This window comes from Neolamprologus brichardi, chromosome 11, assembly GCF_056152115.1.
Source record: "Neolamprologus brichardi isolate AB-2024 chromosome 11, ASM5615211v1, whole genome shotgun sequence".
NCBI lineage: Eukaryota > Metazoa > Chordata > Actinopteri > Cichliformes > Cichlidae > Neolamprologus > Neolamprologus brichardi.
This window is the reverse complement of record NC_142114.1, coordinates 24125317-24140335: the sequence shown is the minus strand read 5'-3', so window position 1 is coordinate 24140335 and position 15019 is coordinate 24125317. Positions and strand designations below refer to the sequence as shown.

The following is a 15019-nucleotide window of genomic DNA, read 5'->3' as shown; positions in this document are numbered from 1 at the left end:
CTATTCTATTCTATTCTATTCTATTCTATTCTGTATACCTTTTCCAGATCCACTGCATACAACAGTCCTGTATCCACAGAGGATATGATAAAGGATTCTGCTGCTACCAGAAAATCAGCATCCATGTACGTTTACCAATATGTGGGCTAGCTCATAATGATTCAGACACTTTTTATTTCCTATTAGTTTCATCAGGCAGTTACACATATTTTAAAGTGAAAATTGCCTAAAACAACTCAGAAAAGTTGGTTCTCAGTTACTGTTTGAATATAACATGGCATTATTAGGAAAACCATTTGAATCACATTATTTAAACCACCATAGTCATGGCTCTGATATTAGTGTGACAGCAAGAATTAAACCTAGCTTATCTTATTTAGGCAATAAGTGACTAATGAGCTTAGTGATGACAATGTGGAAGCATGAAGTAACAGCCCAAGATCCAAACCTTCCCACATTATCTGTGAATCACCATGGTGGCTGTGGACTGTACAGAGTTGCCTCCAGCAAGCTCCAGTAATATAACTCTAGGCATATCATTGTGTCCCAAATAATATGTTAGCCTGAAATGAAATCACTATGTATTGTTAGCAGCCAACTTCCCAGAAGAGACTAACCTCTGCTAACAGTTCACATGGTTTTATATGAGACTGTGTATCTATTTAACTGGTTAAAACTGGTGGGGAGTGGGAGGCACTGAACTAAGAGGTGACTGATATCGGGCACCAATTATCGTGTCTACAACTGCCCCCGCACATTGTTTTATACTCATATGTCTGCAGGTTTCTAAGTAATTATTCAATCAGTAAAGAATGTTTACTTTTGAAATGAAGGCCTGTTAAGATTAATTTTATTTTATGGCCACATGTCTCCCAATCTAAACTCAAGCAGGGTTGGACCAAACAACAACAACAACAAAAACTATTACCTAATAATCTATAAAAAATAAAGACACGATCAATTAATCTCCCATCTTGTTGGTGTAAACAACTGTAGTTTGAAAATATTTACATTACATAAACCACTGATAAACAACTTGAGGCTTAATTTTTTTTTAAGGGGCCACATGAGAAATTTGGACTGTTGTTGAGGGCTGCACCTCTAAAATGAACAAATTTCTGTCCAGTATTAATTTTACTCTGTATAACCTTATTGGTGCAGTCATCCACAAGACTTCTTGGAAAAATGAATTGCTCACCAATACAGAGGTATTATACGTTATAAAGAAACAAACCTATTTGTACGGCTTTGTGCAAGTTAATAGTTGTACTGAGCACATGTGCCCACTAGATGGGGCTGTTTGTATTTAAATATTTTTAGACGACAGTCGGAAAACCACTGTGGCAATTCACCTCAGTTCATGTTAGTAAATACTAGTTTTGCAGTTTTAAAATACTAAGTATGGATTAGGTTACTTCAGATGACATATAGCGTCATAACTGTAACAACTTTGGTTTGGGGCTTGAAATATATGCATATTATAGTCTTGCTTCTGTTACTCATTTTACATCATAATTTGAGTGATGAATAAACAAACACTGAATTGAAAAAAATAAATATTCTGTTCTATGTTGAAATTATACTTTAAAACACCTTACATGTTATCCATGTTGTCTTACATGTCATAATTAATGATAATTTTGCTACTTTCTATTATTACTCTTTTACTTCCAATATTTTTGGTCAGATGTGAGAGACAGATTTAAAAAGGGCCCAAACTGTATTAGAGGAAGTGAGTATTCACCCTCATGTTCCACATCACACAGCAAAATGTTGGATGTTAAGAAAATTAAGGTATGAACAGTTTAGTAAAATGTGTTTTTCATGTTTTCAGAAACAGTTTTAATCCAAAAGGAGCATCTGTTCTTTCTATATTTTCTTCCTGATATGTCCTTCATCTAACACAGCTGATTTAAATGGCTAAATTACCTCCACATGTCTTGAATTTCTCCAGAGGCATGAACTAATCATTTGATTCAGGTGTGTCAACCCAGAGTGATATCTAAAACCTGCAGGACACCGGCCCTTGAGGCCTGGAGTGCGAGACCTTTGCATATGACCCCTTATGAGCAAGCGCTTTGGCGACAGTGGGAAGAAAAAACTCTTTTTTTCTAACAGGAAGAAACCTCTGGTGGAACCAGGCTCAGGGAGTGGCGGCCATCTGTTGTGACTGGTTGAGGGAAGGAAGACAATAAACTATAAATCTATTTAACAAAAATGAATGGGCGATATCCTCCTGGAAGTGAAAACTCAAGAAGAAAAAGATGAACAAAAAAAGGAAGACAGTTGATTTGACTCAGACAACATTTACTCTACCGCTGATTAGATGTGATGAGTATATAATTAGTTTATCTTGTTTTTTTCTTCTTCTCATGTTTAACAAAAATGCAGCAAATAAACACTAGGCTTGGTAAAAACATGCAGAAATTACATCTATATATTAACATTATATATAGATGTATATATAGCAGGACAACATTAAGTGCTTTAAATACCAACAGTGTAGTTCATGAACTCATAGGGAAGTAAAACTGCATGACAGTGTGATACAGAGTAATGGCATGCAATGACTTTTGCAGAAAGGAAAGGATACACACACACACACACACACACACACACACACAAAAACACGCATCCACACAGAAATCTGCTTCCACTACTTTTACTACATGAAAACATACTGCTTTGTGTTTTGTTTATGCTGACAGCCTCCTGCGTCATCTAAATGACGTCGTCCCTTTTTCTTCATTTATTCATGGCTGAAGAATTAGAAAACATCATTATTTGTATAGCTAAATAAATATCTACAATGCTGTCAAAAACAACTTACTATCAGATGAAAATTGGGAGCATTTTTGAGCTTTCTATGCAGACAATCCAGAACAGAGTGCACACAGCCAGTCTCTGGTCTCACATGGCTGCCAGGAGGCCTGCAATGACTGCCCTACACCATCACGCTCATTTGCGCTGGTGTCTGCAACACGTGCACTGAAACCTGAACATGTTGATCAATGTTGTGTTGAGTGATGAGTCCAGATACGGCCTATGGCAGTTGGATCGCAGGTTTAAAACGTGGAAAAGACACGGAGAGTGCTATGCTGACTGCTAGGGTAACAGTTTTTCTCATCTCCACCAAAAACGAGGCTTGTCATCACTGGATTTCATCCACAGAAATACTGAGATGGGATATGGCATTTCCTCAACCAGAGAAACTCTATCCTCCAAAATGGCAACATTGCCCCAACAAAGCAGGATTTACCACTGACTACCTCCAGAATTTGGGAGTAAAAAATTACTGCATTCAGTCCCGTGCTAACTTGTGGGATCAGCTTGTGCTTGACTTTTGTGCAAGAGCGACCAACACAGCTATACTGGCAGACTTGCGCTTAATGCTGGTTGAAGAATTGGATACCATCTCACAGCAGTGTGGGACCAAACTGGTGACCAGCATAAGGAGGAGGTGCCAGGTTCAATTCAATTCAATTTTATTTATATAGCGCCAAATCACAACAAAAGTCGCTGTGGTTGTGTAAGGTTCTTTCACGTGCTACCGATGATGGTAGAGTAAATGTTATGACGGAACATTCTTTTCAAAGCTTTCACTTTGGTAAATTTTTTAACATTTTTTAAGCAATACAAAACAAGCTAAAACAATAAGTTGCCCCTCTGAAAAACTCAAAGCAAAATGAAAAGCAAGTGATGATGTCACATTTACTCATTGTTAATTTTAGTCTCAAATCACTTGGCCACGAAAGGAAATGATGAATTTACCCTCCCCTTTGAACAAATCAAGGAACTAACTACTTTAGAAACTATTACAGTCACAATTTACAAGCCAGAACACGTTCGCTGAACATCAGTTCAAGACTGTCAATAAAGAAGAATGGAACTACGGCACTATGTCAATTCATCTGTTGGTAGGAGAGCGAGGACCAGAGACAATCAGTCAGGTCTAAATCTTTAATAATTAAACTTTGTTTTGTTTTGTTTATGTCAACCATTTCTGTCATTGCTGTAATTTATAGAACTTACATTTTACTTCAAATAAGCAGTTTATAATCATTCTTTACAAGCTTCTTTTGTTTTGCTCCATCTCTAAAAGACAAAAATAACTATGTAGTTTACTAAATTTACTAAATGTGTGTCTGTGCTTATTTGAAGTGCATACATTTTTATATGCTTGTAATACATTTAGGATTCCTTAAATTCCAAATGCCACAAAAAAGCTCTGGTTTGTGTTTTTCCAAACCCAGCCAGTGAAATATTTATTCCACCAGCATATTTTGTGCAGCGTGTTTTGTTTTAAGTTAAATTTGTAGTGCAGAAAAATGAATTAAGGGTAGTAATAATAATAATAATGTTTTGAGAAAGTAGAAAACTTTGACTTTCTCTGAGTCTTTGAGAATGTCATTTCTTTTGGAAAAGCTTCATTTTACCTGAGGCTCTTTTTCTTTTTTGGTGAGTACAGTCATAAAATATTTAGATCAGGGGTGGGGGAACTCCAGGCCTCAAGGGCTGGTGTCCAGCAGGTTTTAGATATGTCCTTGATCTAACACAGCTGATTTAAATGGCTAAATTACCTCCACATGTCTTGAATTTCTCCAGAGGCAATGAACTAATCATTTGATTCAGGTGTGTCAACCCAGGGTGATTTCTAAAACCTGCAGGACACCGGCCCTTGAGGCCTGGAGTGCGAGACCTCTGCATATGACCCCTTATGAGCAAGCGCTTTGGCGACAGTGGGAAGAAAAACCTATTTTTTTCTAACAGGAAGAAACCTCTGGCGGAACCAGGCTCAGGGAGTGGCGGCCATCTGTTGTGACTGGTTGAGGGAAGGAAGACAATAAACAACTATAAATCTATTTAACAAAAATGAATGGGCGATGTCCTCCTGGAAGTGAAAACCCAAGAAGAAAAAGATTAACAACAAAAGGAAGACAGTAGATCATAAAATTATGATCAAACATAATGCTAAATAGCTAAATGTTGCCCAGGCCTTAACAAGTAAAGAATCACCACAGAACTTCAAAGGCACACAGTTTTTAAAAAAAATTATGAATAAATTGTGAAGGCAAGACATGGATTGCATAATTTGATTTAATAACTTCAAAAAAATATTGAAAAGTAACATTTACTCTTTTTTTTATAATGCTAATAACAGAATCTTGTTGGATTGTATATGTGTGTTTTTGCCTACCTGTAGGAGGAGCAATAATCTTCAAGTTGGTTGGAATCAGCTTTGGTCTGCTGTGCATCATCCATACTGCTGTTAATGTTTATATCTGGCTCCAGGCTGGTGCGTATCAGCCCACACCTTCCACAGAAATGTACTACAAACCCAGATTGATGGCTTAACGAGCGATGTTGTGTTTAAAGTAGGAGTTTTCTGTATCATTAGGGTCACTATCTTTTTACTTGCTGGAAACCTGCTTAAAACACATAACCTGACTGGGAGTAGGTTATGTTCCATGTCTGAGTCTAAAATTAGCTGGAAGCACTACGAGCACATGCCAAGTTAATAAAATTTATTTCAGTTCAATCTGCTGAAAAGTGATTCTCATCTTAGTTTGTCAGCTAAAAAAAGCCTCCTTTATTAAGCTATGGAAGAATAACATTTATAAATGTTATTTATATTTATAAATGTTATAAATGTTATTCTTTAGACATTATAATGTCTAAATGTATCCAGTGTTAGGCTTTAGAGCACTAATCTGTAGCCATAACCTTAGAAATAAACAGCAGCACTGAGCAATAAAATAATTAACTTCAGTTAAAGTTGTTATCTTACCACTCTGCACTAAATCCCATCATCATTATCACGTTCTGATGTCTGATTGGAGAGATGGCTTAGGAATCATTTTGTGCAGAAGAAGAATCAAATCACTCATAAAACACCTGTTCTTATTTAAGCGCACACAGAATGTACGGCAGAAACAGAGAAAGTTGATAAACATCATAGAAATAGCTGTTATCTTTGGCTGGAGCTTTAGGTTTTGTCAAGGCAGCAAACACAAGAAACACAAAAACGTCTGGTTGTGTTGAGCTTCACTTGTAACATACCCCTTAGATCACATTAAATATAAAAACACAGCAAACACTTACTGGAGTTCTATTGACTGATTGTAGTGGGCTACACGATCTGATGCTATCTTCAAGTTAACTACATTATTTTTCCTTGTTGACTTCGTTAAATTCAATCAGCTAACACCCTTTAATTAGTTTCGAAGACTATGAGTCCTGGATGAAATTTCAGAAAGAACAGTGTTAAATTAGCCCCGACCTCAATGCAAATGCGTTTCCCATAACACTGAGTAGCAAGTCAATGTATAACATGTAATTAATTACAAACATTTCCTTGAATTCCTCTTCCAGATGGGACTTCAGATGGCTCAAAAAACAATTCAACGTGCAATATCACCCTATTGTCACCTGATGACATCTCAGCTGTACTCTTAGAGAGAGACCAGTTGCTTCAGGAGAAAAAACAACTTAGTGAAGCGAATGATCGGCTGAATCAATATAACGAAAGACTGCTTGAAGAAAACAGCCAGCTGTATCAACATGAAACACAACTCATTCAAGAGAAAAAACAACTGGAGAAGGAGAACAATGAGCTAAAGGCCACCAATAGACACCTAATTGAACAGAAGAGGATGTGTAATGACAATATCATCAGTCAACAAGTTAAGATAAGGGATCTTCAGTCCGAAATAGACAGGGGTAAGTGAATTAAATAAACAAAGTTAAATTTTGCAATCTATGCTAGTAATATGATTCAGAGATGCCCTGGCCTCCATCTCCTCCAGCTCTTCATGGTCACACTATGGCATTCCCTAGCCAGACATATATAATCTGATATAATCTCTCCAGCTGCTCTACTCTGAGGTTTGCCCAATTAGCCAAGCTGCTCTAAGGCTGAGCCCAGTCGCCCTTCGGGGGAAGCTAATTTCCACTGTGTTGTATTGTATTTTTGATCTCATTCTTTCAGTCATTACCCAAAGGTCATAACCATAAGTGAAGGCTGGGACATAAATGGACCAGTAAATCGAAAGCTTTGTCTTTATACTAAGCTCTGTCTTCACCACTACAGACCGATACTGTCACGGCTGGCGGGGTGAGCCGTGTGGTGTGGAGGAAACGGAGGACCCAAAATGCAGACAGCCGATATGATGATGAGAGTGAGGGTTTAATTTACAGTGTACAAATAACAGAACTGAGGGCAGGACAGAACATAACCTAAACTGGGTGAGCTAAATAACAAACCGGATCATACAAATGGGGTGGGAGGCAGAGAGACACAGATGAGGAACAGACACCATGAAACACAGACGAGCCGACAACGAACACAGACCGACACCCACTATAAATACACACACCAGGTAATCAGGAAATGGCACACAGGAGGGGACACAGCTGGAACTAATGGACATAACGAGACACAACCCTACAAAGTAAAACAGGAAACACACAGACTGTTTTACATAACAACACGAGGACATGAACAGAGCACCGAGGGAGACGCAGGTAGGGAAGATAAACACAACCAAACCCCAACCACCAATACAAAACAGAATAAACTAGAAAATACTAATAACAAAACTCAAAGCGCTGGGTCACCGACCCAGGACCATGACAGTACCCCCCCCTCAAGGGCTGGCTCCAGACAGCCCAACAGAAACACAAAACCCCCCCCCCAAAAACCAAAAACGACCCGACCAGGGCGGGTGGCGGGGGTCCAGGACGGAGGGACAGAGTCCAAAAAGGCCCAGACGGACAAGTTCAGGGGGCCGACCCAGAGGCCGACAGCGCCGGAGGCCAAAACAGTGCAGTTCCGGGGGCCGACCGTGCGGAAGGCGGCAACGACGGGGAAACAGTTCAGGCGGCCGACCGTGCACACGGCAGCGGCGGCGAAGGGGAAACAGGTCAGGAGGCCGACCGTGCACACGGCAGCGGCGGTGACGTGGAAACAGTTCAGGGGGCCGACCGTGCCGACGGCGGGACTGCAAGTCCGGGGGCCGGCCACGGTGACAAAGATGCCGATCATGCGGCCTGGCAGATGACCGACGGTGTTGAGGCGGCAGTTGGGGACCTGAAGGCTGCGTGGCCTTCGCAGCACCAGACGGGGCGGAAGCTGAGGCCGGACCAGGCGAAGCGGGCGAAGCTGAGGCAGAAGCTGGACCAGACGAAGCGGAGGCAGAGGCTGGACCAGGCGAAGCGGAGGCAGAGGCTGGACCAGGCGAAGCGGTTGCAGAGGCTGGACCAGGCGAAGCGGATGCAGAGGCTGGACCAGGCGAAGCTGATGCGGGCGAAGCTGGACCAGGCGAGGCGGATGCAGAGGCTGGACCAGGCGACGCTGTTGCAGAGGCTGGACCAGGCGACGCTGAAGCCGGAGCTGCAGCTGGCGACGGCGTGGGTGAAGCCGGAGCTGCAGCTGCCGGCGGTGTGGATGAAGCTGCTGTTGCTGCCGGCGGTGTGGATGAAGCTGCTGTTGCTGCCGGCGGTGTGGATGAAGCTGCTGTTGCTGCCGGCGGTGTGGATGGAGCGGCAGCCGGCGAGGATGATGAGGCTGCAGCTGGCGGCTGGACGGGCTCCTCGGGCCCTCCAGCGGACGAGGCAGGAGGCTGGACGGGCTCCTCGGGCCCTCCAGCGGACGAGGCAGGAGGCTGGACGGGCTCCTCGGGCCCTCCAGCTGACGAGGCAGGAGGCTGGACGGGCTCCTCGGGCCCTCCAGCGGACGAGGCAGGAGGCTGGACGGGCTCCTCGGGCCCTCCAGCTGACGGGACAGGAGGCTGGACGGGCTCCTCGGGCCCTCCAGCTGACGGGACAGGGGGCTGGACGGGCTCCTCGGGCCCTCCAGCGGACGAGACAGGGGGCTGGACGGGCTCCTCGGGCCCTCCAGCTGACGGGACAGGGGGCTGGACGGGCTCCTCGGGCCCTCCAGCGGACGAGACAGGAGGCTGGACGGGCTCCACGGGCCCCCCAGCGAAAACAGTCTCAGAACCAGTGGGCACTGGAGCCCCTGGCAGGGATGGATCAGAACCAGCAGGCGTGGGGACCTCTGGCAGGGATGGATCAGAACCAGCAGGCGCACGGGCCTCTGGCAGGGACGGATCAGAACCAGCAGGCGCACGGGCCTCTGGCAGGAACGGATCAGAACCAGCAGGCGCACGGGCCTCTGGCAGGAACGGATCAGAACCAGCAGGCGCACGGGCCTCTGGCAGGGATGGATCAGAACCAGCAGGCGCACGGGCCTCTGGCAGGAACAAATCAGAACCAGCAGGCGCACGGGCCTCTGGCAGGAACGGATCAGAACCAGCAGGCGCACGGGCCTCTGGCAGGAACGGATCAGAACCAGCAGGCGCACGGGCCTCTGGAAAACACAAGGCTGACTGCAGCTGCCCCGAGCATTGCCTCAGCTCAGGCAGCGACAGCCGGGTGCAGTCCTCAGCTGGCTTCTTTACCTCCAGGGGTCCAGAGTCTGCTGGGGGCTGAAACCCAGCCTCTGGGGAGGCCCTGGAGTGCATCTCAGAACTGGCCAGCTCTTGAGGAGTGTTTTCAGGATTGTGTGGTTTGTCTCTCTGCAAAAAATACTTAGAAAAAGAGTCCAAAACGGGAGGCAGAGACGCAGCCTGCTGTACAGAGGGAGTCGGTGAAGATGGCATAGATGACTGGGCTAGTGGGGATACCGGGGCCGAGCTGTATGCGGCTGTGCAGCTGAACGAGCTTGCGGCTGTGCAGCTGAACGAGCGTGCGGCTGTGCAGCTGAACGAGCGTGCGGCTGTGCAGCAGGCTCAAAAAACACAGCCCCGGTATAAACAGTCACTAGTTCTGGTGAAACCAAAAGAGTGTCTTGTTCACTCACCACAGCCTGTAGTGCTATAGTCCTAGTATCCGGCTGTGGGGTGACGCGCCGACGGCGCGATCGTCGCCTCCTCCCTGCGGACGACTCCGGCGGGCCGGGCAAAACCTCCGGCGGGCCGGGCAAAACCTCCGGCGGGCCGGGCAAAACCTCCGGCGGGCCGGGCAAAACCTCCGGCGGGCCGGGCAAAACCTCCGGCGGGCCGGGCAAAACCTCCGGCGGGCCGGGCAAAACCTCCGGCGGGAGAAGCTGACGTGGCTGTTCCGGGGCGGCCGTAGTCCGCTGCTGCTGGACAAAGTCTGTGGATTCCCGAGCTTGCACCACCTCCCGGGCTTTATGCAGGTTGCGAATCAAGTCCGAAAGTCCCTTGAACCGGCAGAGGTAGGAATTTCCCTCCAGGATCGCCTCGATGGCTTTTAACCCCACCACCTTCGCACTTGCGTTGGTGGTGTGGGTTACCCAGTCCATTAGGCGTTGGATGCGTGCGAGGTCGCTCTCCCCAGACAAAGCTGCTGGATCCATCTTGTGGTCGGCTCGTACTGTCACGGCTGGCGGGGTGAGCCGTGTGGTGTGGAGGAAACGGAGGACCCAAAATGCAGACAGCCGATATGATGATGAGAGTGAGGGTTTAATTTACAGTGTACAAATAACAGAACTGAGGGCAGGACAGAACATAACCTAAACTGGGTGAGCTAAATAACAAACCGGATCATACAAATGGGGTGGGAGGCAGAGAGACACAGATGAGGAACAGACACCATGAAACACAGACGAGCCGACAACGAACACAGACCGACACCCACTATAAATACACACACCAGGTAATCAGGAAATGGCACACAGGAGGGGACACAGCTGGAACTAATGGACATAACGAGACACAACCCTACAAAGTAAAACAGGAAACACACAGACTGTTTTACATAACAACACGAGGACATGAACAGAGCACCGAGGGAGACGCAGGTAGGGAAGATAAACACAACCAAACCCCAACCACCAATACAAAACAGAATAAACTAGAAAATACTAATAACAAAACTCAAAGCGCTGGGTCACCGACCCAGGACCATGACAGATACAGAATCTGTATTACTGCAGACAAGGGTCTAATACATCTGTCAATTTCCCATTCAACTCTCCCCACCTGGTGAACGTACCCCAAGGTACTTGAAATTCTCCACCCTGGGGGAGGAACTTGTTCTCAACTTGACTGAGAATTATTGCCTCAGATTTTGTGATTCTAATTCTCATCATCCAACAGAATAACATCATCTGCAAAAATCAAAGATGACATTCTGTGACCAATTCTGTCCATAAAAATTTAAAACTGAATGAGCAGCACTAGCAGAATTCAAGACCCATCGAGAATGATTGAATGATTGAATTATTGATGGAAATGCGGACCAAGCTCCAGCAAAGGTAGTGTAAAAGTAGCTGAGAAGTGAAATCCCCCAAAAGATGCCCACTTGATCCAACTCCAGCTCTGCTCTTCACGAGAACATGTGGACGAAGATTTGGTAATACGATTACAAAATCGACCTTCACTTTTATGGTGCCCTGGTGCCACATGCACTTATGTAAATATATATATAGTATTTGTTTTTGACAAAGCATGGTTGGCAAAGAAGTCCGGCAACAAAACACCGTTCAGGTTCAGGTTGAGCAGGCCAACCCTCTTATCCACTTGGGAAACTCCAGCACATAGATGCTGAACAAGTATACCCACCTCTACTTGTTGCCGTTCACCAAGGGCAGCTCCAGAGTGGAACAGAGTTCAATCCCTCTCTAGAGACTGGTTCTGGATCCCCCAGTGTGTGTTATGGTGAGCTATACTATATCCAACTGCTATCGCTTGGTCTCAAACACTAGTTCAGAGAACTTACATTCCATGTACCTAAAGCCAGTTTCAGCAATTTGGCATCAGACCACCAAGACTTCTGCCTTTTATTGTGTTTATTTCCTGTTTTTATGCTTGTCTTATTTGCTCTGCACAGTGTCCTTGGGTGTTTTGAAAGGCCCTTTTAAATATAATGTATTATTATTATTATTATTATTATTATTATTATTATTATTATTATTATTATTATTATCTCTGCCCTGTTGGTAGGATTGGCCCATGTGGCTCATTCAGGCTGAGCCTTGCCAGGCTCTATGGCCTAGGGGCCAACTACCCAATGCTCACCAATGAGCCTCTTGCCCAGGCCTAGTTCCAGTATTAAGGCCCTGGTAACCCCTATCCAGGCAAGATGTTATGGTACATTGGTTTACCTTCAATAAGGGTCTTGAGAATTCCACTTAGTACACTTCATCTAGAACAAATTCTTCTACACTACAAGGGCAAATTGACCTCAAAAACATAGCTTCTTGGATCAATAGGACGCATACTCCTCTCCACCACAATAAGGTAGTGATTTATGGAGGAGTAAATGTAGGGTCTACCTTACAATATAAAGCACCTTGAGACGACTGTTGTTGTAATTTAACGCTGTATAAATAAAAATGAGTTGAAATGAACTGAATTAATTCAGATCCACAGGGGATAAATTGAAATTTCTCTGTTTTGCACTATCTTTGAAAACTGGTGGAAAGGTTCAAATTCAGAAAGTAAGAGTGTAATTTTGCATTTTAAAAAGTAAGCAGACATTCAAAGTGTTTTTCTGGCTCATTTATCATCCATGAGTAGCACATTGCAGTTTGATGTTAATATGGTGTTATACTGAAGAAAAAGTTCAGTGATCAGACATTTACTGCAAGACTTTGAGTCACACAAAGGCAAAATTATCAAATTTTAAGTTGCAGTGTCCTATGCATAACAATTTTAGCTGAACATGAACATTAAATGTGACATGATATTGATGACAAAATGCATTGTGTTCTATGGTGTTTTTCAGTGAAAGAATTGTGCCGCCCACTGCAGTGCAACCCTCTGCCTGTCCCACCAGTGATGCCTGTCCCCCCAATGCCTCCTGTTCCCCCAATGCCGCCTGTGCCACCAATGATGCCTTTCCCCCCAATGCCGCCTGTCCCACCAATGATGCCTTTCCCCCCAATGCCGCCTGTGCCACCAATGATGCCTTTCCCCCCAATGCCGCCTGTCCCACCAATGATGCCTTTCCCCCCAATGCCGCCTGTGCCGCCAATGATGCCTTTCCCCCCAATGCCGCCTGTCCCACCAATGATGCCTTTCCCCCCAATGCCGCCTGTCCCACCAATGATGCCTTTCCCCCCAATGCCGCCTGTCCCACCAATGATGCCTGAGCCCCCCGAATGCTGCCTGTGCCACTAATGATGCCTTTGCCACCAATACTGAATATCTCACCTGATTTATCATGCAGAGAGCATAATAGAATTCAATTCAATTCAATTCAATTTTATTTATATAGCGCCAAATCACAACAAATGTCGCCTCAAGGCGCTTCATAGATACAGAGAAAAGCCCAACAATCATATGACCCCCTATGAGCAAGCACTTTGGCGACAGTGGGAAGGAAAAACTCCCTTTTAACAGGAAGAAACCTCCGGCAGAACCAGGCTCAGGGAGGGGCGGCCATCTGCTGTGACAGGTTGGGGTGAGAGAAGGAAGACAGGATAAAAGACATGCTGTGGAAGAGAGACAGAGATTAATAACAGATATGATTCAATACAGAGAGGTCTATTAACACATAGTGAGTGAGAAAGGTGACTGGAAAGGAAAAACTCAATGCATCATGGGAATCCCCCGGCAGCCTACATCTATTGCAGCATAACTAAGGGAGGATTCAGGGTCACCTGGTCCAGCCCTAACTATATGCTTTAGCAAAAAGGAAAGTTTTAAGCCTAATCTTAAAAGTAGAGATAGTGTCTGTCTCCCGAATCCAAACTGGAAGCTGGTTCCACAGAAGAGGGGCCGGAAAACTGAAGGCTCTCCCTCCCATTCTACTTTTAAATACTCTAGGACCAACAAGTAGGCCTGCAGAGCGGGAGCGAAGTGCTCTAATAGGGTGATATGGTACTACAAGGTCATTAAGATAAGATGGGGCCTGATTATTTAAGACCTTGTATGTGAGGAGCAGGATTTTGAATTCAATTCTGGATTTAACAGGAAGCCAATGAAGGGAAGCCAAAACAGGAGAAATATGCTCTCTCTTTCTAGTCCCTGTCAGTACTCTTGCTGCAGCACCATTAACCATTAAGTTAGATCAAAAGGAAATTAATCTTTCTTTCTGTTGTGCCCTATTATGACATTTCATTCATGACAATAAAGTGTCTGCATTTAAAACTACTAATATATATGTAGTTTTAGATAGTTTTACGCCTTTGTAAATAATTAAAATGATCACAGGGAGGAAGCAAAACAGAATACCACACATGGACCTTCAAAGTAAAACAGGCCTTCGGCCTCCGGACCTGCTCCGTAATGGACCCCTGCTTTGTCAATCTCCGGGCCGGCCCTCTGACCTATATATAAACTGTGTTTGTGTGCTCCACTGTTTTCTGTGGACTGTTTTTGTTTCTTATTCCGATTCATTGTCAGCGCCTGGGTCCACCCCTCTCGATCTCCACACTCTCCCAGTGGTTCCCAGCCTCAATGTTTCCAGCTCTAGCATGTTTCCCAATTTTTGGGGAATTCATTAACTTATAGCCTTCAGTTCCTTTTTGCTTGTGTATTATCTGCCTTCAGCCAAATAAACAGCATACTTTCAGTTAATCTCCACTTGTCTGCATTTGTTTCCTTACGCCATTAACATGCCACACAGTCAATTGCTTCCACTGAAAGAAACCTGTTGAAGATGGGCAACCATATTAATGCACTGCAATGATAGTAGATATTTTTTAAAATACCCTCAATAAGGAAATGACATCATAAGGGAAGTAAGATTGCATGACATTGGGGTATAGAGTGTGTATACATATCTGGATGTTGGTTTCAGTGGAAAAAAAGAACCATCATGGGAATTTTAGTTCTATGTGGCTCGCATGCAGTAAAAATACAGCTTTATCTCGTGGTGTTGACTCATAGAAAAAAAAAAACCCCGCCAGCAATGAGGAATACAAATAGCTCCCCTTGTGGGGAAATCTGTAACTTGCTAAATGTTTGCCAGTTAGCTACAAGTTAGCATGTCAACCACACAGATGCTTAGACTCTTTATATACAGTATGGTTATGGTATGGTGTTAT

The 15019-nt window shown here is 44.5% G+C and overlaps 1 protein-coding gene across 1 annotated transcript; it reads left to right on the top strand.

The window, feature by feature from the left end:
- Window positions 1–3883: 3883 nt before the first annotated feature.
- On the top strand, window positions 3884–13148 carry LOC148100569 (uncharacterized). The gene is made up of 4 exons (XM_087847962.1): window positions 3884–3950; window positions 5204–5296; window positions 6373–6720; window positions 12754–13148. The coding sequence occupies exons 1-4, from the start codon at window positions 3884–3886 to the stop codon at window positions 13146–13148; spliced, it is 903 nt and encodes a 300-aa protein (XP_087704088.1).
- The last annotated feature ends 1871 nt before the right edge of the window (window positions 13149–15019 follow it).